The 26,875-nt window shown below is 38.0% G+C and overlaps 1 protein-coding gene across 1 annotated transcript in view; it reads right to left on the reverse strand.

Moving 5' to 3' along the window:
• Positions 1-26,875, reverse strand: part of Prp4k (Pre-mRNA processing factor 4 kinase) — a 268,851-nt gene that overhangs the window by 83,300 nt on the left and 158,676 nt on the right. The window contains 2 exon segments of the mRNA XM_067104540.1: positions 83-309; positions 766-1,003. Coding sequence (XP_066960641.1) covers positions 83-309; positions 766-1,003 — 465 coding nt within the window.

Here is a 26,875-nt window from a genome sequence, read left to right on the forward strand (position 1 = left end):
AGTTAAAGCTTTGCTCTTAAACTGACGGAACAAAGTACAGTATGTAAACACAAAAGAAAACCATAATATTAAGGAACCTTACCTCTTTTCTCGATGACTATCTCTTTCTCTTTCCCTGTAACCATCATCTCTTCGACGATCTCTATCTTTGTCTCTGTCTCTGTCCCTGCTATCTCCTCTATCCCGTAAACGCTCCTCCCGAAGCCTTTCTCGCTCTTTCCTTTCTTCCATTCTTTTCTCCCAATCCCTTTTTCTCCTTTCCTCGCGTTCTTTCCATTCCCGTTCTCTTTGTTCGCGTTCTTGTTGTAACTAAGCAAAACAAAATTACTGGAATGTTAAGGATCTTAAGGAGTAAATGAAAGGCATTCATCAACTACTTTCTTCATGAAACATAGAACCTGCTGACAATGTTCAACACTGCACAACGCACCAGTTTCTTTCTCTCTGAGACTTTTATTAGCTATAAATAGTATAAAATTTTTACTTCTTTGATAGAGTTCCAATAAAACTTCAATTTACTATTATTATGAGGAATACAAAAGAAAACTACTAAATACAAATGTAAATTCAAGTTCATAATAAAAGTACTAATACTATATGTTATGACCCTATATATATTAACTAGGTTCTAATAAATAATGACTTTTTTTCTGTAAAAGTACATCAGAATATTTTAATTCAAATTAATTTTATTTTTTTTAAATAAAGCAAAAAATTAATATAACATTACTACTGTGATAAATTAACATATGAAAAGTGACCCACCTTTCCCCTTTCACGCATTATCCTCTCCTTTTCCCTTCTTTCCCGACTCCTATCCCTACTACGGTCTCGGCGCTGTTGTTCCTCTGCCCGAGATCTAGACCTTTCTCTTGATGAAGCATCTTGATCCTTTCGATGACCAACCTCTCTCCGACTTGGCTTTTCATCATGGCGATCTTTATCCCTCCTCTCTTTTTCACGGCGAGATCTCTTCTCCTTTTCCTCAGCCTCACTTCTTGACCTGGTGAAAGAATTCAGGAAAACCAAACTCCTTTTTAATGAACCTTAACACAGTCACCATTAATAACTTACGTATGACTGCACCTGTTACTCTGTAAGAAAAATTATTAAAGGAAGTAATGACATATTAAGCAATTCCAACTTTGTATTAAAATTACTGAAAAACATGACCTCTTGTGTATCTGATAGAACATATTTCAGAAGGCAAATGGCCTTTCATTGGTGTTACATTATACATCTGTCTTCTCCAAGGTTTCCAAATGGCAAAAATGGAATTTCCTTTCATGCTACAAATAAAATCAGACTTTTTTCTTATTTGAAATAAAGTTCTTGCAAGGATCTAACATAAACATGTGACTGCTTTTCAGTCAAAATTTCAACAAAAAATAAGAACCAAAGGGCAGATGTATCATTTACCACCATCAGTTGTAGCAGTATATATAATTTGTAAAAATTTCACAATATGACAGAGGTTAAGAACAAATTTTACTTATTTCTATGGCATTTAATTTAAAAAAACACTACATATATTAGGATGAGGTATCAAATTCAATTTCACTTGTACAATTCAAAGTAATAATGTTCTGTCTTTCTTTCATCATCTAAGTAAAGTTAATTTTTAAAAATTTTTGAAAATGTTTAAAAGACTTGTGGCCCCAAATGACACTGCTGGGTTTTTACTGCTTAAATGAGTCCTTGGCAAAAAGTAAACAAAAAATTTTGCAAGCTGGGTTTTTATAAACCTTTAATAACAAGAAAAATGTTGATACAGGAGTTTTTTTAAGACTGCAACACTGTTTCAAAATGCTATCTCTGAACCATTATTATTATCACATACCATCAATTAGTTATAAAAGTTATGTTTGATAACTCTTGAAGGGCTCCTCAAAAATTTGTTCTTAAATTAGAGGTGTAACTCAGAACATGGTAGTGTTGAAGAAGTTGAAAAGCTAATTAAGAAGAGATCACTGGGAATGGATGAAGAATAAAAGGCACCAAGCAGTGGAGATGAGGCCAATTGGATGCTTCAAAGAATCTTTCAGACCAAATACTGTGTGCTACACAAAGCACACTGTAAGTGATATGCTCTTTTCAGATATCATTTCTTTAAAAGATGAAGACTGCATTATGACCATTAAAAAATGGAGCACTGAACCACCAGTGTACTGTAATAATGGCAAAATACTAAAAAAAATAGAGGACACTTAAAACAGCCTCTATATCACAGCCCATCACTAGTCTAATTTTGGTTTGACAAATAAAAATCTATTGGGTTTTCAAAATGTAAAATATGCTTATGTGTATGCAGCTTTGGTTTTACATACAAGATGAGATATTACAGTCATCTTACAAACTGCTTTACACGAAGGTAAACGAATATTTTTTGTGCAATGAAATGACAGTCTCTTGAAGGAACAGTACTGAAGACCATGGAGCAAACTTGCATAATTGTTTAGGGGTTATGAACCTTCATATTCTTTATCCACCTCAATTACAACAAAAAGTTCCTTATCTGTTAACATTCCTGTATCAATCATTTTTTCTTGGTTAAATGAAGGAGTTAGAATGTTTCACCTTAAGTATTCTAATATACTCTGATATTTCCACACACCAGAAAGCACTCTTTTCAAAAGTAAATACCATTTTTTTTTTAGTCTACATAATCTACTTCCACTACATACAACCTTTATGAAAATTGATAAAAATCAGCACAGCAGACATTTTCACCTAGCATATAAACTTAAATCAATAACAACTTCATACTGACATTTTTAAAAGAATACTACTTATTTCCCCTGTCTTTATGGTCACACATTTCAAACTCATCTGTGACTCTCAAGGTCAGTCATCCAAATAAAACTCTGTTGCAAAACAATGTCAATGACAGCCTCTACATACATCAACAACTCTAAGTCTCCATTGCTATGTTCGAATAATTAAGTTAAAAACACAGAAAAATGGCATCTATTGTGATTTCAAATGTGAGATCTGTTGCTACTAAAATCATGACCAAATAAAAAAAATTAAGGTTTTTGACCTCCCCAAACATAACTTAGCTGGAGCTTAACCAAAGGGTTACCTTTCAATCTGTCTGTGATTCACAAGAGCTATTTTTTGTTTGCACAATTCTGGGATGGGCTTCAGAATGAAAAGGATTTCTAAGAAGGTGGGTATCCTAAGTTTTGTGCAATACAGTTGTGTTAAATTAAGTACCTAATAAAAAGACAACTCATTGTATGTGTATCCTAAGTTTTGTGCAATACAGTTGTGTTAAATTAAGTACCTAATAAAAAGACTACTCATTGTATGTGTAGAAATACAAGTAACTACCCATGTAACATGTGAATGAGGTTTACTAAATGACAGATTATTTATTCTTAGACTCACATACAAATGTTAAATATATTACTTCTGCCTCTGTTGATATGAGTGTTTGCTTATTATCAACAAAAAAGCATTGAGTACAGTACTGCTTTTTCCTTACACAGATCTTTCACAGGTATTTAATTACTACTCAACAAAATTGCTAGTCCTGAGAATGCAAAATCAGACTTTAATAAAAACTTTTGCTAATTTTGTACATCAGATTGGACTTATTGATATTTACCTACCAGAATATAAATGGCGGGATTATGACATTGCTAAACCTACTCTGTTAGACAACTTTGTAACAGAGGCAAAGGGGACTAGTTTTTCCACTTGTTATAGAGACAAAGACACTTCACATTTTTGTAATTTGAGTGGCTAAGTACTCATGGGTGGTAATGCACAGTATTCATACAGTACTCATTTATATTTCTTCAGAGTTCTTAGCAATGTGAGAAAAAGAATGTTGCAATAAATTTCTGAGGTCTTGAAATATTGGTTGACCCCTACACCCAAAACTGATATAAGAGATATTTGTTAACCTTTAAATGCTGAGGTAGTTAAAAACCAAACGGTGGCAAGACAGGGAGCTAATAAGAAAACTGATGATAAAACTTGTCTGGCCAGGTAGACTACAAAACAAGCACCATGAAATGGAATTTTCCAGTTTTGCAACTTGGTTTGAGGAATCAGTTGGCTTCTTTTATGGAATTAGCTATACAAAGAGGCTTTGGATGGTGTATATTTTGGTCTGTTAAATCACCAGAGTTTAATGTGGATAAAAAAAAAAAGGATCTGACAGGATGCCCTCTGGTATGCCAGTAATTACTGCCTACCTTGGCAGTGTCATGATAACTAATGATATAAAAAATTACCTGGAGTTAACTATGTCTGGTCGTTGGAGATGACAACTCCAACATCTTTTGGTTCTTTATCACAATGATTTTGGTCTGCATAAAAAGTGATGAAAATCCTTTGATTTTTAAAATATACATGTTCAAATTTGCTCCATTATAGGTTCCAAGATTCTCTGTGCCTGGGGAAGACTAAATTATCTAGCGCATTTTAAAACTGTTCACATTTTTCTTGTGACTGTAATATGGCTCATATACAAGAATCTTTAGCAAATAAAACATCAGTGAACTTTGCAAACTCTTATCAATATTACTACTCATGATGCAAAAAGAATGTGAACAAGAACTTTACTTTCTGAGACACCTGACATGACTTGGGCTAATGCTGAGAGGAAGTTGTAAGGCCAGGGTTCATCTAAATTAGTAGTGAGTTTGGCAAACTAAAGAATGTATAGCAAGGGACATGATGTACTTATACAGAAATATCAGATTCCTAATACTGAACAACGCATTACGCACATTTTTCCTTAGAAGTTTAACTCTGCATATCTAAATCCTATGAGATCTAACTGGACCTCTTCATTTCCCACTAGTGCGGTCATATTTGGAAGTAACAAAATTGAAGAAAATTATTTTCACTTCATTTCTCTGGAAAGTATAACAAAAAGAAATGAAATAGAATAAAACAGAAGGCCCACATCTCCATTCAAAAACCAACCCCATAAGAAAAGGTTTGCAATTTGCCAACTCTTTTTGCTGTAAACAGTGCTATCAAAGAAAAGATTTTGGATGTTAAATCCTTCAAAAAAGCTTCTTTTAGGGGTTCCAAAGGTGGTCTCATCAAGAATGCCAGAATCACACCTACATTTCATACCAACTTCCTAAAGGTTGATTAGGGTGTTCCATTCTGAATGATTTAAGGACTTCCTGAATGACCTTATTCGAGATATTGTTACAAAGATGAAGCACAGATAAAACTGGCTGTTAACTAACTATGTCAAAAACTGAATTTTCTTACATAACAGAAACCAGAAAAATTTAATGATGCTGATTAGAGAGGTAAGTGAACAAGAAATCCCTCTGGCCCAACACCAGTTCTAGTATGGGTAACTTTGTTTTTAGTAGAGTATCCAGTTGACTCTCCTGAGTGAGAAAAGGTTTCTGAGACAGGCTAAAAAATCCTTCCAACTCATAGGACATACTCGGGAGTTTCCAGGTGGTTTGCTGAAGCAGGAGGGGCTTTTGCAAAATTTTGAATGTGTGTGGTTGCTTGGGCAGATCAGGCCTTAAAGATAAGAACTGAGGTCATCTTTCACTAAAGACATAAGGTCCTATACCCAATCTTTCTGTGGCCATCATGAAACTATGAGTCATTATCATATTCTTGGAGGTCTGTTTAGAACTTGCTTCTGAAGAGTGAAGGAAGGAAAAACTTAAGTCTACATTGGACCTGCCAGTCAGCATTGAACCCACCACCCAAACTTGAGGGTCTTGGCAAGGAGAGCAATGGATCAACTATTTGTTCTAGCACATTGCATACATACTGATTCCCTACAGTTTCTACAGGTTTGACTTCTGAGTGTAGTGACCATTCCATCAGTAAGATCTGGCCATTCCTATCCAATTGATCCCACAAAACATTCTTCTTATCTGGAACAAACTAACTAACCAGAATTCCATAATTCCATGGTAGTAGGAACTTAATCTTTCTCTGCTTCTGGAGGTATTTGAGTACTGTTGTATTTTATCTCAGAAAACTACTACTGTCTTCCAGGAGACCAAACCTTCTGCTTGCAGAGACTCTTCCAACAAGCAAATAGTTCTAAATTGCTTATGTGAACCCTCTTTCCTTCTTTGACCAAAGAAATGACATATCTATGTTCCTCTGAACAGCATCCCATCCTACTTGTGACATGTCTGAGTATAATACCAGGTTTGGGCTCCAAACACTAGAGGAATTTTTGTCTGGGTTAACAATCTGTTCTTTCACCAACTTGAATTCTTTGATAACTAATGGAATCTGGATTAAAGAATGTCTTGGATGAAGACTTGTCACACAGCACCTTCCTATGGAATAAAAGTGATCTCATCCTGAATTTAGAAAGGGGGATAAGTTCTCCAGTGGATACATGTCTTAGAGAGACAAAATTTCTTTACTGGCAAGGTCTCTCAGGAAAGAAACTCAAGGAGAATCATGTGAAATATGTCCGTTTCTTTGATGGAAAAGTCTGAAAACTATCAGAGTTTCTTCATTCACAGATAGGATTAATTCTGAATATTCATTATTATTCCCAACTTCATAGCTAGGCCGTGTATCAAATCTATGGCCCACAAGACCTGTTTGAAAAATATGGCCAGGATTAGCAATCATCCAAGTAAAGGAGAAATTCTGACTCTTGTAAATGACATCACCAGGAAACCAGTGAGTAACTGTGGTGTCTTGCTCAGGTTGAAGCACAGGGCCCAAATCCAAAAAATTCTGGTATTGACACCAAAGCAGTTGATAATTTCAAGGAAAATCTTGAGAAAGCTACGAAGTGGTTCAGGTTGGATACATAAAACATTCAGCTTCTCAAGTAACCTAGTCCTGACCTTCCCTATCTTTGTTTGCTCCTTTATATTTTAAATAAAAGTACGATTTGGGTAGCAAACAAGAGGCTAACAGGGAACCAGCAACTTGTAAATGATATCTCTCCAGAAAGGGCATACAGCTGACAGACACACTGGAGGCTAAGGCAATCAAGACTTGAAAGTAAAATTTTAAAGTGAGATACCTAACAGAGGTTTGTAAGGAGGTTTAGTAAGATACTGCAGCACTGAATTCAAGTCCTAGCTTTGAGGTTTAACCAAAGCACAAGGAATCTGTACAGCAAAATAATGAAAAGTTAAAGAAATGTTCTTGTCATTCCCATATCAAAGTCATGCTGGAGAACGACTCAAGACAAGGCAGAAAGATAAAAAACTTTAATAGCTCAGGTAAACAAAAGTCTGCTAAGACTAGAACAAAGGCCTAGAAGGAAAGAAAACCCCTTTCATCACACTAAGCCACTAATCTAACACACACTGCCTGATAAAGGACTGTGGTAGGGGATCTGCAGGGATGCATCTTGTACCACTGGAGTTTCATGGTTGCAAGAGCACTCATGTCCTTGGTAGTTTTTTGCGATAATTATCAGCTCCAAAACAATAACCTCATACAAAATCATTCTGCTTAGAGCCTTTGAGTGGCTGACAGATATGCATCATGATTAATCATGTAAATTTTGTTCTTTCACTGATTACTTGAGTATGTGTCTTGAGTATCCCTCTCACTAACCTCCACCTCCCCTGTATTTGATAGATAGTTCTGACAGTGATAAAGAATTTGAGCCCTTACATTTGCAAACTATATGAAAACAAAAAACAAAATTGTAAGTTGAATATAAGAATTAACAAATTTCCCGTTATCTAAGATGCAACCCACTTCTGACTAGCAAAATTCTGAAAACAAAACCAAATTGTGTTGTTTAGGTTGGTGTGCATTGCACATTCAAATATTTCAATGCACTGAAGAAGTGTGAATGCAGCTGGTACAGCATAATGATTATCGTAATTTCTACACTTAATTTATTTTTAAAATACTGTACTTTGTTTCATGTTTTTTCACGTTCATTCAGTTTAATATCAAATAAGCTTTTCTGAAGTTGACACGCCAACAAACTGAAAAGCTTGAAATTATGAAATAACACATCGGTATAAACTGCACAGCTGTGCTGTGTCAAAACTTTTCTTGCTCATCAGTGTCTCAGTCTCAGTATGTGTGAACAAAAGTACATACATGAGTATGCATGTGTATACACATGCATTGATATGAGGTAAACAACAGTACACATTAGTTGCACATTCCCTCCCCTTTCTCTTTCTCTCTCTAGATTATTCTTTATTGCTATTTATATTATATGGCATACGAAAATTTACAAATCTTTACATCGTCCAAAACATACATATTCTACTTCAACTTAGGCAATCCTGTATCACTCGTTGAAACCTTGAGTAAACAGTTAATGCAACACACTGACTGAAAAACATAATTATTCTAATAAAATTTATTAAGTAATATTAACTTGTAATAAAATAATCATTCATAACATCACAGAGACAGATTAATACTACTGTACTACCATTTACAGAAGTACAAATTTACATGTACTCAACAAATGAAATGAACTTTTACAATCTACACTGAATTACATAGGACATGATCCCTTAATGGAATTTGATTAATATAATTCTGTTAATCAAAAATTAAGTGTGTTACATATTACATATTCACCAAAGGTTTCATCATATAAAACAGCCTAAACTCTGGTAACTTACAGCAAGTTTAGGATGGTGTAAAGATTTCATGAATCTTTTTATGCCCACAAAAAAAATAATATTGCTATAACACTCTTTAATAAGGCTTGTACACACACACACACAAACATAGATTTGAATTAAACATTTACTATATTTCTAACGTGGATGTACCCAAATGCAGTACAAAGTGGTAGCTATTTGTTCAATCAGAATTAGCATGTGTAAATATACATGTATGAATTACACCGTGGTACGTTTGCTCATCTTTTGTATTCTTTTTCTGTGTTATTCTTCATAAAAAAAAAGATGCTCAAGGCCAGCCACATAGGCAGAGAGAGAGAGAGAGAGAGAGAGAGAGAGAGAGAGAGAGAGATTGGTTTTTGTTTTCTGTAAAGTACAGCAGTATACAGTATTCTGTGTTGTTTACAAGTACACACAATACTGTGTATTTACAAATAAAAAAAACAGGTTATGAAATTGCCATTTTACATCTATAGTGTTTTTTACTGTATCCAATACCTTCAAGTATCCACAAGGCTCTTCTTAGGTGTATTATTGTGGGTAATCAAAGGATTACTATGCACGAGTACAATGCTATATGCCAAAGCATACAAGCAGATACAAAGGTTATGAACACAGGGTGGCCACCAGGACTGGAATAGAATATAAAATTCAGGCCAAGAACTGGAATAGAATATAAAATTCAGGCCAAGGTCTAAGTACTGGGACCTATGAGGTCAATCAGTGCTGAAAGGGAAATTGAGAGTAAAGAAGGTTTTAAGCATGTAACAGAAGGAAAACCTCACAATTGCACTATGAAACAAATGTTAAGAGGGAGGTAAGATGTAAGAAAGATAATATAAACAGAAGTACAGTAAAAGGAATGAAAGGGGTTGCAGCTAGGGGCCGAAGAGATGCTGCAGAAAACCTTAACTAATGCCTACAGTGTACCACAAGAGGTGGACTGACGGCACTACCCTTCCCTACAGGGTTAGCAATGTCATGCAGAAACATGAACAGATTCTGGCAGTGGGGGAGGGGGGGAGTAAGCACATGAGGCAGCCGATAACTTCTGCACAGCAGACAGCCCTATAAGAATTGAAGTATTTTGACTCAGTCGTCTCATTAAACAACCTAATTATAATTATAATCAGCACAAAAGAGTCAACAATGGCAAGGAACTGATCCTGAAGTGTGGGCACAACCTCCATCTCCAAGACTTGGTGAAGGAAAAATATCACATCAGTGGGATGAAGAACTGGCATGAAGGGGGTAAAGACTCAGGACTGGGCTGGTGGTGGTGGTGGTGGGGGGGGGTGCAAAATGGGTAGCACAAAAGTAGGAGTGAACAGTAGACCCGTGGGGAGAGAGAGACATTAGTGGAGATGAGAACTCCTTTGGCAAAAAGACTGCAGGCATCAAGACTGGAAAAGGTATACTGCCCTCACAGAGGAGGCATGGAGGAGGTGGAGCATCATCAAAAGAAGCTTACAACATGATAGCTGCAACTGTGGCCCAGCAGCACAAATCCAATGACTCATCAGCAGAAAAATAATAGACCACAGACTTCACTGTGATTACTTGTACTAATGAATAAGGCACCCTGCCTTACAAAACTCACAATTAAGTTAATGCTAACTGATGGCCCATACAAGCAGGGCTCTGTAAATGGGGTCCTTCTTTAAAACACTGGTTCTTAACCTTTTTATTACCATGCCCCCTCTAAGAGTTGGTCCTTCCCTCCATACCCGCCCAGATTTAAACAGCCCTCCCATATTTAAAGGAAAAAAAAAGAGAAAGAGAAGGGGTTTTTATTCTTTTGGGAATGAATTAGACAGATACTTGACACTGCTTCTTAGCAACTCTTAAGGGAATAACGAATATAATTAGAGAATTTTTAATTTTTCCCTAGGGCCTGTGCCCCCCTTGGAAATTGCTGACACCCTGTACAACAGAGAGAGAACCAAAGGTAACCAACACTGTAGCAGGGCAATGAGGAAATAAATATGCTAATAAGCAAACATTAAGCCCTCAAAATAACAGCCAAGGTTTAAAAACCAAAAAGATTTGATGGCCCTGAAACATGCAGCTGCACATCACAGAAGAATGAATAAGCATGGTATTAAAGAACCTGTGGAGTTGGCTAAGCAATGGGCTGTTGGATCTTTGTTTATAATATTTTAAATTGGTACCTTGATGTGCTACACATTTACTGCTACTTATGATTAATGGCTTTGTAACACATTTCTCTTAAGGAATTTGTTTCTCAATACTTGCTGTCAATGAAAACCTAAGCATTCACATAAAATATTACTTGTTAATGTTGTACAGTATTCTATTCTCTACAGATGGGAACTAAGTTGTGATTGGTGGCCATGAAGTAACTGTGTTGAATAAATTTGTCTAATTCTCAAATGGGATAATACCACCTCTACATTTCTTTTTCTTGTACTGATGACTCCAAGAACTATTAAGGACTTAATCCGATTTATTATCATCGTAAACATCCCGTAAATCCTGACACTTGTACATTAAATTTGATCTCAGCAAAGCCACACAACAGTTTTGGGGAATTTCTATGTTTGATTTACTGTGCATAGCAAAACTTGACCAGTTAATCTGCATCTTCATTTCCTTTAATGACCATACATATGAGCATGCAACCAGCACAGCTGAACAATCATACCAGTATCATATAAATAACAGTAAGAATTACTTATCTGACTGACAATGGAATTTTTTAGACAGTAATTTCAAAGCAATTTTATGTTACTTATCTAATGACTGGAGGTATATTTTAATACATCTTAACAGCAGATAAGATTTCCGACAATTCTGCTATGAAAACCAACGTCATATTACATAATGAAAACTGAGTGTTTCTCTCTGGAGATACTGCAACAAATCTCATGACAGAGGGAAATTTGGACCCATCTGTATATATGGTGGGTGTCAGTTTTCCTTTGTAAACTCTACTACAAGATTCAGGATGAGGAAATGAGGCAAAATTATGAAAAATGAGACATTTTTCAAAGAGAAATTCCCAAGATTCAGGATGAGCAAATGAGGCTAATTATGAAAAATGAGACATTTTTGAAAGAGAAATTCCCATAATGAGTACATCTTAATCTCCTTTCTGTAAGTATCCTAATCTCCTATACGACCAAACTCTGTTTCAGAACCCAGAAACCTCAACAGTATAAAAAGAATTGTAAACTAAAATTTTTTTTCATAAGATTTAACAAATGCATTAAAGAACAAACAAGACCTAACTTCACTTACCAATGATTCTGCAGATGACTTTATTCCTCTTTAAAAGAAAGCTAAAGAACTCTAAATTTTCATATAACCGATACCCATAAACTACACTAAAACTATCAAAAGAAAGAGACATCTAACGATGAACATTCAGCTATACATGAAATATACTACTCTGCACTTAAAAATATCTTTCATCGATGATATACCTAATTTAGTTAAGTCTTTGTTCACTTCTTAAGAGGAAAAAAATTTGTCAGACTACATGTTTTGAAACAAGGTCATTGGGTGACTGCCTAAAAAGCACTTGAGTATTAAACACATGTGACCAGTTCTGTGACTCAGAAATTTCTGAATCCTCTCTGAAACTGGCAACAAACAATTTCAAGTCAAACTTTCTTATGGCAGCATTATTCGAGACCCAATAATGCCCCTAAGATAACAAACTTCTGGTAAATTATATACCATCAACTGTTATTGGACCATCAACTGCAAACTTTCATGACAATTCTAAGTATAGTGCTGAAACGTGCTATGACTGATGCCACAATGACAAGGGTAAAAAGGTTAATGTATGATTATGACAACTGCCATCAGCTCATTCCAAATATTAATTCATATAACTTTACACTCTTTCAACACAGAGGCAAAAGACCTTATGAAAGGTGTCTGAGACTAAAATTTATGTTAATCTCATCAAAGGTATCCATGACTAAAATCTATGTTGATCTCATCAAAGGTGTCCATGACTCTAATTTATGTAACTTGCTTTCAATACCCATGATCATCATTACAGTACTTAAAATGTGCATATACCATATGAAGCAAATAAGTAAAGCTAGTATCTTAGTAAACAAGCTTTAAAGGAATAGAGCACTGCAAAAGAAGTAAAATAAAGAGTTGTGAAAAATGAAATGACCAACTAATCTACAGTAGACTGAAAGAAGAAAATAAAAGACAATGAATATAGCTCTAAACATATACAGTAACACCTCCAGTTACATCGTTTTCAGTTTTAGTGTTCTTGATGTTATGGCAGCTTTTGTTGAAAATAGGAAAATAGAAACTGACCTATATCTGTTTATGCATCCTTATGTTGGTCAGCAATAAATGTTGAAATGCCATGAAAATACAGAAATCAATTGAAGTGCCAAGTCACATAAAAACAATTTTCACATATATAAAATAAGATAGAGTAATGTAATGTATGGTATAAAATTTTTTAAAAGCTTAAGAATTTTTAAAACACTCATTTACATTAAATTCATCTATACTATACAATATATAGTATGTATGCAGTTCCAGCTTTCAGCCATAAAAATACAAAAAATCTATACAAAAGTGCCAAATCACTTATAACAAATGATGACATATATATATTTCTGGATCGGGTCCCATGTCAGCCGGTGAAAAAGTCCATTCAGCACTTATTTCTAGGTAATTCCGTTGCTAGATACCAGAGAAAGCTAAATGAAATGCTGGAGTTACTACCCCCAGAGCGAGCTCCATCAGATGGAGTCGTGTATGGAAAAGGGTGAACTACAAAAACACGGAACCTTATCCTATAGAGATCCCAAGGTCAAAAGTCCCACAGGGAGGTGCCGTTACAAACCCATGCACCACTCGCGGACAGCACACAAAACACCGCTAGCCGCATTCCATTTCAGCAAGCACCTTCGGTCACACGTTTTTTCGTTGTGCTTTTTATCTTGTGCCTTTTTGCATCATTATGGCTTCCTCACAAGGTCTTTCGTCACCTAAGTTGAGTACCAGTATTTCGTTTTTTAGTTGAGGCGATTGAGGCTCCTTATTTCCCTTTAGTTTAATAATTAAAGGGATTTATAACGCCCGTCTCGATCTCCTCTCGCGGTCTCACGTGACCTCCATGCGTGGTTTGTGATCTTGGTCGCCCTGTTTTTCGATCTTTCTCACGGTTCCTCTTCGTGTTTAGGATCTTTTCCTTTTCATGAGGTCTAATTAGTGATTTTGACTGATTAACGTTTGTTTCCCTTTGCTTGAGATGAGGGCCGGTGTTTAGGCGTCGGGCTTCCCCTCGAGCCTATTAAGCCTTTATCAATTCATTTACATGCCTTATTTTTGCCCTTCTCTTCTCTTAGCTTCTGGGAATTTTATTTACGTTAGTACTTTTAAGTTTTTTTGTTTTATCTTTAACCCAGTGTTCGGATGCATTTGATATTTGATGATTATTATGGATATTTCTTTTTTTACTGGCGAGCCCATTTCCCTTCACGTCCACATCGTGTTGGGTATGGTCCTCCTCTTGTTTTGTTTTGTTATGTTTTATATTTATCCTTTTTATGGGTTGGTGTTAGCTTTGGATTTCCTTTTTGGGGCGTTAGGCTATTGCCCCCTTTTTTCCATGAAAAAGGGGGTGGTCGTTCATTCTTTTCGTTCACATGCCTTTCATAAGGTTTTGTGTTCATATTTTCCAATGCGCGCTTTCCTTAAGTTTTACTAGGGTCTTCTCCTTTTATGTTCCCTTCCCCTGTTTCGGCTTTTTGCGTAGGCTATAGCCTCTCGTTAAGCTGAAATTGCGAGGGATCTCATGTTGCTTCCCTCTCCCTGTTTCGGCTTTTCGCGTAGGCTAATGAGCCTCTTGGTTAAGCTGGGATAGCGAGGGGCTTCATGTAGCCTACCCTAGTTTGGTATTTACTTAAGGTTAGTTCCAGTTTTTGGTTATGTCGACCCATCCTTTTCCCCCTCCTCCTCCCGAGTGCTCTCTCTTCCCCTTGATTTGTTTTCAATCTTGTTAACTTATCCAGGTTTATGAGAGCATTCCTTCCTTTTAGCCTATAGCCTATGCCCCCTTCCTCTGCATTGTTTGGCCTCTCCTTGGTACGGTCCATGACTTTACCTTTTACTCTCCCGCCTGGGACTGTTGGTGGCAGGGAGGGCTTCCCCTCCCCGTCCACCATCTTTGGCCATCTTTTTCTCCCTGTTCCCCCACCCCCCCCATGGGAGGTTGTTCCTGTTCCTCTCCTGCTTCTCTCGCGTTTGCTGGGTAACGACTCAGTCAGCGAGTGGGCAGGAGGACTCGAAAACGCCCGGATTGTGCATTCCCACTCTCTGGTCGTTCTTTTTCGGTTCTTCCTCCGGGTTTTCATTCCTCCCCTTCATACGTCTTCTCCGGCGTGTCGTTTAATTTGGCGACACTCGGTTCAGTCCCTTCTTCCGTTGCCAGTTAGAGCTTTCCGCCTGACTGTCTTCGTGTTGGGCTTTTGACGTCCCCTGTCCTTAGCTAACTACTGTCTTCTATCGGAGCGCATTCCTTGCTTCCCGCTCCGGGGTTCTAGCGTTTGCTCGGTCTTCCGTTATCGCTAGTTTCATATTATTTAGTTGCCGGGAATCGCTTTCTCCGGACAGTTTAACCTTCCCATTTCATTTCATTTTGTATCCGTCACTTACTTTAAGGCATGTTACCCTGGCTAGTTCGGTAAATTTATTTTGTTTTATTTATTATTTATTTTGTTTTGTTTGTATGAGATTTTTGCCCAGTTACCTCCCGGATCATTCCGGCTGGTTTCACGCTTTGTTTAATACTGTGTTGCTCCGACACACTACTCCGGCACCTTACACAGTGTACTCATAATCTCATACTCTTACAGCTGGTACGCTGCCAAGAAGAAGGGTGCTCCGCAGCCCTCCATCAGGCCAGCGGCCACGAAGTTTGTCGGTCTCACTCTGGATGTGCGGTCCACGTAGGGGATCTTATTGTTTGGCACCCTGACGGATGTGATGTTTGCTACGCTCTTTACGAGCAGGCTATCGATGATTTGGTAGGTGATCATGCATCTTTCCTTCTTAGCCAACTATAATGTTTACATTTTATCGATTCCCTCCGCCTTGATAAACCGCAATAATGTTTTTCTTCCGGCAGGCTGACCGCAAGTCTCGTGATGCTTAAGCTTCAGGCCCTTAAAGTCTGGGTTAGCGGCTTTGGGCGCAATGTAGGAGCTGGCAATCCCTACATACTCTCGAAGGACATTTGTAATGTCCTTTTTCCCGCGCTTGGATCACAGCTTCTGTCACCGGCGAGGTTGCTGCTCCGTTGATTGCCGGGATTCGGGAGTTGACCCAGCCCTCTCCAGGCGGTTCGGCTTTGAGCGGCGCGCTCCAGAAGACGTGGCGGAACTTCGATCTTGGCCTTGAGTCTCCGAGCATTATCCCGGAGCATCAAGCAGGTAAGGGGGTAAGTGAGGCAGGTTCTTCACTGTTTAGCTCTCCTTCTTCCTCTGTTGCTTCTTTTAAAGGCTTCTCTAAATCTTCATACCTTTCGGGCACGTCTGGGTCTATTGCCCCGAAGGTGAAGTCCGTTAAAAAGAAAACCTTACCTACTCCGGCAGGCGATGGGGTCCCTCCGGCGGCGGCGGGCGGCGACGAGCCCGTTCGTCGGCGAGTACAGCCTCCCCTTCCGGGTCCCAAGCGGAGCCTCAGTCACGTCAGGTAGTTCCCCCTCCTCCTTCTTTGGATCGTTTCATTTCTTTGAACAATTCCTGGAAAGAATCGACGCGAGGTTTGAGAAGATCGACGAGGGTAGACAGCAAGCTGTCTGGTCTTGCTTCTTCTTTTCAGTCTCTTTTCAAGAAGGTGGAATCTCAACAAGGTTCTCGTTCTAGGTCTCATTCTGTTCCTGACCCTTCCACTCTCCCCTCCCTTTGATCTAGGGAATCCTTGGCGTCTCGCCCTTTATGCTCCAGTGCGAAGGTACTCTTACCATAGAGGGTTTGGGCACGAGGAGAGTGGAAGAGTTGGAGTTCTATCCTCCGGACCTGACATCTCCCTACACTGGTTTTGCCAGGCTGAAGGGAGAGGTTTTGGAACAGGTCTGATAAAGTCCCTAAGGAGACGGTCATCTATCCTAGGGACCAAGCCCAGTTGTCTTTGATGAGGACCCTTACGGAGTGGCAAGCGGAGAACACTAAGCTTACACCAGCTAAGGGAGTGTTCACTATGTTCACTCTCAGTGATGTTCTCCTTCTCCCTTGCACTTCCGAAAGTGGCCTCCTGACTAGTCAGGCTTGCTTGAAGGTAAACCCCTTCCTCATCTCCGTGAGACGGACCCGACATCTCTCGTCTTTCCGGAGGCACCGAATTCTGGAAGGGAGCCCCTAATACGTTTCACGGTGACTCGGCTTGACCCAGACTGCGCCTCTGATCTGTTCAGTGAGCAGCTCCCTAAGATCCCGGAGGCGCTCTTGAAAACAGAGGCTGATACTAAGGAAAGGCTCGCCAGGTCTTTGAACTCTTTGGCTTTAGCGGAAGCAACTTCTTTGGTTTACAGGGAAGATCCATTATTCCAGGTCTTGACGAAATCTCTCTTGGCGAGTTTTCAACAAGACCTGTTTGACTTTATGACTGCCCGACTGGCCTGCCGGAAGCACATCTTTTCAGCAGCCACAGTTCGGCATGAACCAAATAAGCTTCTTAAGAGTTCGATCTGGGGAGCTAATCTTTTCCCACAAGAAGAAGTTGATGCAGTCTTATCTGAGGCAGCTAGGGTCAATCAGAGTCTCCGTTCCGTTGGGGTCTGCCCTATAAAAGGAAACAGTCTGATCTTGCCAGCCCTCCCACAAAGTCCAGTAAGAAATTTAAACACTTCAAACGTCTTCCAGCTCAGTCCTTGGTTCAGGTTCCTTTACAAAGTCAGCCTTCGACCTCTTCCTCCCATCCTCCACCTCAGTATGTCCTGGTAAACCCGGCACAACAGTCTTTGGCTGCTCCCTCCTATGTCTCCTCCCCAGCTTTCAATCCTGCATATGAAAGTCAGGGGAAATTTCGCTCAGACAATCAACCAGAGGCAATAAGCCCCGTGGCCGCTAGGGAAGGAGCCCCGCTCCTCTCCCAGGAACAGGGGAGGTAGAGGCTCCAGAGGGGAAGCAAACACAGGACCGATGACATACATCCTGTGGGCGGGAGGCTGTACCATTTTCGAGCTCGGTGGACCTTCTGTCCCTGGGCTCAGAGTATAGTTTCAAGGGCCTAGGCTGGAGTTGGATCGACAATCCCCCTCCACCAGTCAAGTTTTATCAGGCTACGACCAAGGATCTCGAGGACTTTGTGGAGGATCTCCTACAGAAACAGGCTATAAGGAAAGTGAGGACTCTGAAGTTCCAAGGCAGGCTCTTCAGTGTTCCCAAGAAGGGTTCCGACAAACGGAGTAATTCTGGACTTGTCCCGTCTGAATTCCTACATTCGTTGCAACAAGTTTCAGATGCTTACTGTCTCCCAAGTTCGGACCCTACTGCCCCGTGGAGCCGTAACCACCTCTCTAGATCTTTCCGACGCCTATTATCACGTCCCGGTTGTGAGAAGGTTCTCCCCCTTTCTGGGGTTCAGGCTCGGAAGGCAGGCATATTCCTTCAAGGTGATGCCTTTCGGCCTCAACATAGCCCCAAGGATATTTACCAAGTTGACAGACACGGTCGTACAGCAACTCCGGTCTCAAGGGATTACGCTGGCGGCGTATCTCGGCGACTGGATCATCAGGGCATCCAGCGTCGAGGAATGCCGGAGAGTTACATCCGTGGTGGTCGACTTTCTAGAATCCTTGGGCTTTCGTGTAAACAGGAGAAGTCCCGCCTGGTTCCGAGCAGTTGTTTTCAATGGCTAGGAATCCAGTGGGATCTGAATTCTCACAAGCTCTCTCTTCCTCCTCCCAAGAGGAAGGAGATAGCCAGAGCAACCAGACAGTTTCTCAAATCCAAAAGGGCTTCTCGGCGGACCCAAGAACGAGTCTTGGGCTCCCTTCAGTTAAGCCGGTGACAGACCTGTTGCTGAAAGTGAAACTGAAAGATATCAACAGAGTGTGGCGGAGTCGGGCAAATATCAGTCTCAGGGACAAGGTGTCTCTGATCCTCACATCTTGAAGAAGCGACTCGGCCTTGGTCGACTGTCAAGAGCCTGTCCAAGTCAGTCCCCTTCAATTTCCTCCTCCGGTGTTGGTTATCCACACAGACGCCTCCCTAAGCGGGTGGGGAGGATATTCTCAACACCAAGAAGTACAGGGGACTTGGTCCCTCATGTTCCGCCAGTTCCATATAAACGTTCTGGAGGCCATGGCGGTCTTCCTTACCTTGAAGAAGCTTCTTCCCCCAAGAAGATCACATAAGACTGGTTCTGGACAGCGCCACGGTAGTCCACTGCATAAACAGGGGAGGTTCAAAATCGAGCAGGATCAACCAGGTAATGATTGCACTTTTCTCCTTGGCCTGCAAGAACAAGTGGCACCTATCTGCCACCCATCTTGCAGGGGTCCGGAACGTCGTAGCAGATTCTCTCTCCAGGACAACTCCCCTCGAGTCGGAGTGGTCCCTAGACGGGCTCGTTCAATTGGATCTGCAAACTAGTTCCGGGTCTGGAGGTAGATTTGTTCGCAACCAAGCTCAACAACAAGCTCCCTCATTACGTAGCTCCCAACCTGGACCCTCAAGCTCTTTTCATGGATGCAATGTCATTGGATTGGAACAGGTGGAAGGTGATCTATCTGTTCCCTCCAGTGAACTTGTTGTTAAAGGTCCTTCACAAACTGAGGACGTTCAAGGGTCAAGTAGCTCTAGTGGCTCCCTACTGGCCAAAGAGCAGCTGGTTTCCTCTTCTACTAGAACTGAAACTTCGCCACATCCGAATCCCCAGTCCGAAACTAACACAAGTAGTACAAACTCAGACTGTGTCAGCTTCCTCAAAACTCCAAAATGCCCTGGCTTTGTGGACTTTATGAAGTTTGCGGCTCAAAGGGATGCTAACGTTGATCCTGTCAATACCATGTTCTTGGAATCAGATAAGCGGGTCTCCACTCTTCGTCAGTACGACTCAGCAATTAAGAAACTAGCACTCTTTTTGAGAGAATCTGAGGCTACAGTAATGACCATAAATTTAGCAATCTCCTTTTTTAGATCACTGTTTGAGAAGGGTTTAGCCGCTAGTACTGTTACTACAGTCAAGTCGGCTTTACTGAAAAGTGTTCTTGTATGGTTTCAAAATTGACCTCACAGACCCTTACTTTTCTTCCATCCCTAAAGCATGTGCACATCTGAGGCCAGTAATCCGTCCACATACGGTTTCCTGGTTTTTAAATGACGTGTTGAAGTTAGCCTCAGATATCGATAATCAGTCTTGCCCCTACCTTTCCTTGTTGAGAAAACGTTGTTCTTAGTTAGCCTGGCTTCGGGTGCTAGAATTTCAGAGCTGTCTGCACTCTCTAGGAACCCAACCACGTCGACTTCCTTCCATCAGGGAGGTTTTGCTGATTCCTCACCCTACCTTCCTGGCCAAAAATGAAGATCCAGCATAGGTGGTCGCCTTGGAAAATTCTCCCTCTGCCTCAAGACCTGTCCCTGTGCCCAGTTCATACTTTGAGGGCTTATTTAGACAGGTCCTCTCACATCTCTTCTGGGCCTCTCTTTATCAGGGAAGGAGGGGGTAATCTCTCTATGTCTGCTATTAGACAACAGATCCTTTACTTTATCAAGCAGGCTAACCTGACTCAGTCCCAAAAGTTCATGATATTAGAGCTGTGGCCACCTCCATTAATTACTTTCATTACATGAATTTCACGGATCTTACCAGGTACACCGTTGGAAGTCACCCTTGGTTTTCAAACGTCACTATTTGAAATCCTTAGAAGCTCTTAAATTCTCAGCAGTCGCGGCAGGGAACGTTGTTCCTCCCTCTGGTTCCCTTTCTGATTCCTAGTCATTTCCTCCTCCACTGCCTCAGTTATCCCCTTACGGTCATTTCAGTCAGGCTTGCCTTGACTTCTCACCTGGCTGTGTTATCTATGTGTTTGTCTAAATGACACATTTAAGTTACAAGGTTTTCAATATTGTATAGTTATTTTGTTTATGTATATTTTTCACATTGTCATGTTAATTTTAAGCTAACATCAGTTTCTTTTGTACATTATTGTTATTGTTACTAGTGATTAAAAAATTTCTTTTTGGACCTTCGGTCTTCTGTCCCCCTTAGAATTTTTATCTCTTTAGTTCAAGAATGATATTTATTTCTCTGTTAATTTTTCACCGGCTGACACGGGACCCGATCCAGAAAAGGGATTTTGTGAAGGAAAATCTATTTCTGGAGAGGGGACCGTGTCACCCGTGACCCACCTCCATCATGTGTCATGTCCCTCCCATAGTAAACATCATTCTGGTGGGGTGATGCTTTCATGGAATGCGGCTAGCGGTGTTTTTGTGTGCTGTCCATGAGTGGTGCATGGGTTTGTAACGCACCTCTCTGTGGGACTTTTGACCTTGGGATCTCTATAGGATAAGGTTCCGTGTTTTTGTAGTTCACCCTTTTTCCATACACGACTCCATCTGATGGAGCTCGCTCTGGGGGTAGTAACTCAGCATTTCATTTAGCTTTCTCTGGTATCTAGCAACGGAATTACCTAGAAATAAGTGCTGAATGGACTTTTCACCGGGTGACACGGTCCCCTCCAGAAATAGATTTTTCCTTCACAAAATCCCTTATATATATATATATATATATATATATATATATATATATATATATATATATATATATATATATATATATATATATATATATATATATATATATATATATATATATATATATATATATATATATATATATATAGTATATATATATATATATATATATATATATATATATATATATATATATATATGTATATATATATATATGTATATATATATATATATATATATATATATATATATATATATATATATATATATATATATATATATATATAATATACCTGGGAGTCTACAAAGCAACTCCCAGCTGCACCTCAAAAGGAAATTGCTGCTGTTAACCTTTGTAGGATTTAATTATATTTCCTGCTTGGAAGATGAGATTAGTCCTTAAGGGATCAAATGACAAACATTACAAGATTGATGCCAAGAAAGATTTTGAGATTTAGCAATGGACAACTTGGAGAAGAAGCAACTGAATTTGGTCATTGTGACTGGGGTTGTGATTTGGAGGAACAAATAATACTGTACAGGCTGTTGTGTATAAATACTCGATCACTCAAATTTAAGGATGCTTTTGTTGTAATCAGACTGTTCCCTCAAGTGTGGGCCTATTTACTGAAGTGTATTAATATTGTAAAGTGACACCCGGAGCAATTTTTGAGAAAGCTATGTTATTTGTAATTAAGACCCTTAGTCAGCATAAAAAGATCTAAAAACAGATCTTAGCACATAATTATTATTAACCCTAAACGCCTGTTGGACGTAGCAAACGTTGACTAAAACTGTCTGTTGAATGCCGAGGGCGTGTTAAACGTCGACTACAAAAAATTTCAACCTTCGTCAACTTTGACTTGACCGAAATGGTCGAAAAACGCAAATTGTAAGCTAAAACTCTTACACTCTAGTAATATTCAATCATGTACCTTCATTTTGCAACAAATTGGAAGTCTCTAGCACAATATTTCGATTTATGGTGAATTTTTGAAAAAACATTTTTCTTTACGCCCGCCCCTAACTTTCGCCAAAAATTTCAGAAATTGTTCATCATTTTGTCGTAATTTTTGCACTGTTCTATATTAGCCGTTACATAAAGTTTTATATATGAAAATGTGCGCAATTTCATGTACAATACAACAGAAAATAATTCATGGTTGTAGCTTTTATCAGTTTTGAAATATTTTCATATAAATCACGATATCTGCCAAAATTTCAACCTTCGGTCAACTTTGACTCGACCGAAATGGTAAAAAAACGCAACTGTAAGCTAAAACTCTTACATTTTAGTAATAATCAATCATTTACCTTAATTTCGCAACAAATTGGAAGTCTCTAGCACAATATTTCGATTTATGGTGAATTTTTGAAAAAACTTTTTCCCTACGTCCGCACCAGAAATTCTTTTAAATCACGTTGTCGTAATGTTTGCACTGTTTTATATTAGTCGTTACATAATGTTTTATATATGGAAATGTGCGCAATTTTATGTAGAATACAACAGAAAAAATAACTCATGGTTGTAGCTTTTATCAGTTTTGAAATATTTTCATATAAATCACGATAACTGCCAAAATTTCAAGTTTTCGATTCAACTTTAACTCGACCGAAATGGTCAAAAACGCAAATTATAAGCTAAAAAAATCTTACATTCTAGTAATATTCAATCATGTACCTTCATTTTGCAACAAACTGGAAGTCTCTAGCACAATATTTCGATTTATGGTGAATTTCTGAAAAAAGTTTTTTCCTTACGTGTCTTGTATGGAAACTCGGCCAACATCTCAGAAATTCTTTCAAGTTGTCAAATGTTTGCATCGTTTACATTAGTCGTTACATAAACTTTATATGAAAATGTGTGCAATTTCATGTAGAATACAACAGAAATTAGCTCATGGTTGTAGCTTTTATCAGTTTTGAAATATTTTCATATAAAATCACGATATCTGCCAAAATTTCAACCTTCGTCAACTTTGACTCGACCAAATGGTAAAAAACGCAACTGTAAGCTAAAACTCTTACATTTTAGTAATAATCAATCATTTACCTTAATTTCGCAACAAATTGGAAGTCTCTAGCACAATATTTCGATTTATGGTGAATTTTTTTGAAAAACTTTTTCCTACGTCCGCACCAGAAATTCTTTCGTCACGTTGTCGTTGTTTGCACTGTTTTATATTAGTCGTTACATAAAGTTTTATATATGGAAATGTGCGCAATTTTATGTAGAATACAACAGAAAATAACTCATGGTTGTAGCTTTTATCAGTTTTGAAATATTTTCATATAAATCACGATAACTGCCAAAATTTCAAGTTTGTCAACTTTAATCGTCAAATGGTCAAAAAACGCAATTATAAGCTAAAAATCTTACATTCTAGTAATATTCAATCATGTACCTTCATTTTGCAACAAACTGGAAGTCTCTAGCACAATATTTCGATTTATGGTGAATTTCTGAAAAAAAATTTTTTTTCCTTACGTCAATCTTGTGCTGCGTAACTTTTAACGAACATCTCAGAAATTCTTTCGTCATGTTGTCGTAATGTTTGCATCGTTTACATTAGTCGTTACATAAACTTTTATATATGAAAATGTGTGCAATTTCATGTAGAATACAACAGAAATTAGCTCATGGTTGTAGCTTTTATCAGTTTTGAAATATTTTCACAGAAATCACGATAACTGCCAAAATTTCAACCTTCAGTCAACTCTAACTCAACCGAAATGGTAAAAAAACGCAATTGTAAGCTAAAACTCTTACATTCTAGTAATATTCAATCATTTACCTTCATTTTCCAATAAATTGGAAGTCTCTAGCACAATATTTCGATTTATGGTGAATTTAAAAAAAAACATTTTCCCTTACGTCTCGCGCTGCAACTTTCGGCGAACATCTCAGAAATTCTTTAAGTCTCGTTGTCGTAATATTTGCACCATTTTATATTAGTTGTTACATAAAGTTTTATATATGAAAATGTGCGCAATTTCATTTACAATACAACGAAAAATAACTCATGGTTGTAGCTTTTATCAGTTTTGAAATATTTTCATATAAATCACGATAAATAGAAAAAATTTGACTTTTCGGTCAACTTTAACTCGACCGAAATGGTCGAAAACTGCAATTGTAAACTAAAACACTTACAGTCTAGTAATATTCAATGAATTAGCTTCATTTTTCAACAAACGGGAAGTCTCTAGCACAATATTTTGATTTATGGCGAATTTTTGAAAAAAAAAAAGTTTTTACGTCCGCTCGTTACAAATTCATGCATCATTTTGTGATAATATTTTCTCTGTGTTGCTTTGATCGTTTTAAAATTTGTTATATACCAAAATCATCGCAATTTAGTGTACAATACAACTAAAAAAATTAAGTCATTAGCTTTAACCATTTTGCTTACAGCGATTTGTATACAATTATATACGTTTTTTTTTTTTCGCTGCCATATATTCCAATATTTATATATGATAATGATATTTTTTTCATTTCTGATGGTTGCATACTAAACTTCAGGCAATGCCAAAAAAATGAGCCAAAATGAACTCTTAATCTTAAAAACTAAGCGTGCTGTGATTTTTGAAAAAAACTTTTTTCCGCTTTCGGCGCTAACTCACCGAACGCCGCATATACGGAGACGTTTTGTAAATAGGGCTTGGCGTTAAAGGGTTAATATAAGTATTACTTGTATAACCGAGTGCTATTTTATATATGTGTAGTGTAAATAGTTAGGTTAAAAAAAGTTTGATATTAACCTCTGAACTCATATACATATCCACCCCCAAGACAGTATGTTATTTGCAGTAACTTGTTTGTATTGAATTTGTGTCTTTAATAAGAAGCCCATGAATGAAGCAAGTTCTAAGTGCTAATGCTGCTTCATGGAATTCTGTAGCATTGAATAATAATGCGGCTATGATAAAATGCTGTGAAAATGGTGAGCAGATTACCACCATAGCCCATTCTCCTGGCTGAATTGGTCAGCCATACTGTCAATCATTCACGACGACACAGTGCATGTCAATGTATGTATTATACTGTACCTATATGTGATTACTTTTTCTTTACATTCTTTAAATATATATATATATTAATTTAATAAAAAAGACAGTAAAACATTTAACTATAAAGAACTTTCCATATATATTAGCAACATTATGGAGTTGTTTACAGGGCTTCCTATGGTGTCTAGGTTTCTTTTTAAAGGGTTTATTCAACTTCAGCAGTCATTTTTAGACACGATGCAAGTCATGTAATGAATTTTAACAATGTAGCACGAGGTATTACTGTATTTCAAAATTCATAACCTAGCAAGATAAAAATAATGAAAACCAATATAACTTCCCACAACAAGGTTAGCTATAGAATAAGGAAATCCCTACTGACTGATTTCTAACAAACTATTTTCATCTCTACTTAAATGAATATGGCATAAGTGAACAGATAACTACGGGCATAAAAATTACTCATAGACGAGTTAAAAAAGGAAACTATAGTATTGCATTGTTCTGGGGTCCCTATCAAAAGATTCATCAGCATATAATTTAAACAGGAATTATAGCTACGAATCAGCAAAAGGAAGCCACACCAAAAACAACAAAATAATGACTCAAAAAAAAAACTCAAATACTATACATTCAGGTTTCATGAAAGAATGTATTTAATATATATCAATTCTTCAAAGTAGTTATCCTTACAGTGAAAACAGTTTGCATAAGCCTTAACCATTGGCCCAAGCTTTTAGTTGACCATCCTACTGCGGTATTAAGGATACTGTCAACACTGACTTTGGGAAGTATTAGATAAGCAGCTCCATGTTAAATAATGGTCTAAATGTTATAGAATATTAACACTGCACTGAACATTAGATATTCCTATGCATGTAGAAATGCTGCTTCTCACTAGCTATTTCACAATTACATATAATTAAATCAAGTCCTGCATTGCACACTACTTGAAGCGGTGGTAATTTGGTAAAAGCACGGCCTCCAAGGATGGAGGCTCCACTTTTCACCTGCCTACTCAGTTTTTATTTGTATCAGCAAAAATTGTATACAATAGCCTACAGTCAACTGGAAAGGCAGGATGATAGTATAAGTAAACTAATGGTTGGCATCCATGTAATAAAAATTGCTGATAAAACTGGAATACCATACTTATGTACAAACCAATATTCTACAATTACCACCTGTTACAGTATTCTGGAGCAATATGACTGCACTTTCAGATTTTCTAAATAAAGGATTTACATGACTGGGGAGATCATTATAAAAGTTAACTTTAAAGACAAAATTTCAATCAAAACTGATCCTTGAATGTACAAAGCCTAGCATAAATCATAACTATTAAGAGTTATGAAAAGCCTGTATACAAACAGACATTTAGAGTTATAAAGTCTCACAACAGCATAAAAAATTGAAAAGGATGGTCACTTCATTCATATGAAGTCTCAAGCAACTTGCTGAAAACAGATTTCAAAGGCTGGAACAGCCAGAAAGTAGAAGGAAGTCAACTGTAGTGTTACCTGAAGTTCAAAGCAAGGTTTATCAAAAAGCCATCCAAACACCTTCCAC

The sequence above is a fragment of the Macrobrachium rosenbergii genome, chromosome 5 (genome assembly GCF_040412425.1).
Source record: "Macrobrachium rosenbergii isolate ZJJX-2024 chromosome 5, ASM4041242v1, whole genome shotgun sequence".
Taxonomy (NCBI): domain Eukaryota; kingdom Metazoa; phylum Arthropoda; class Malacostraca; order Decapoda; family Palaemonidae; genus Macrobrachium; species Macrobrachium rosenbergii.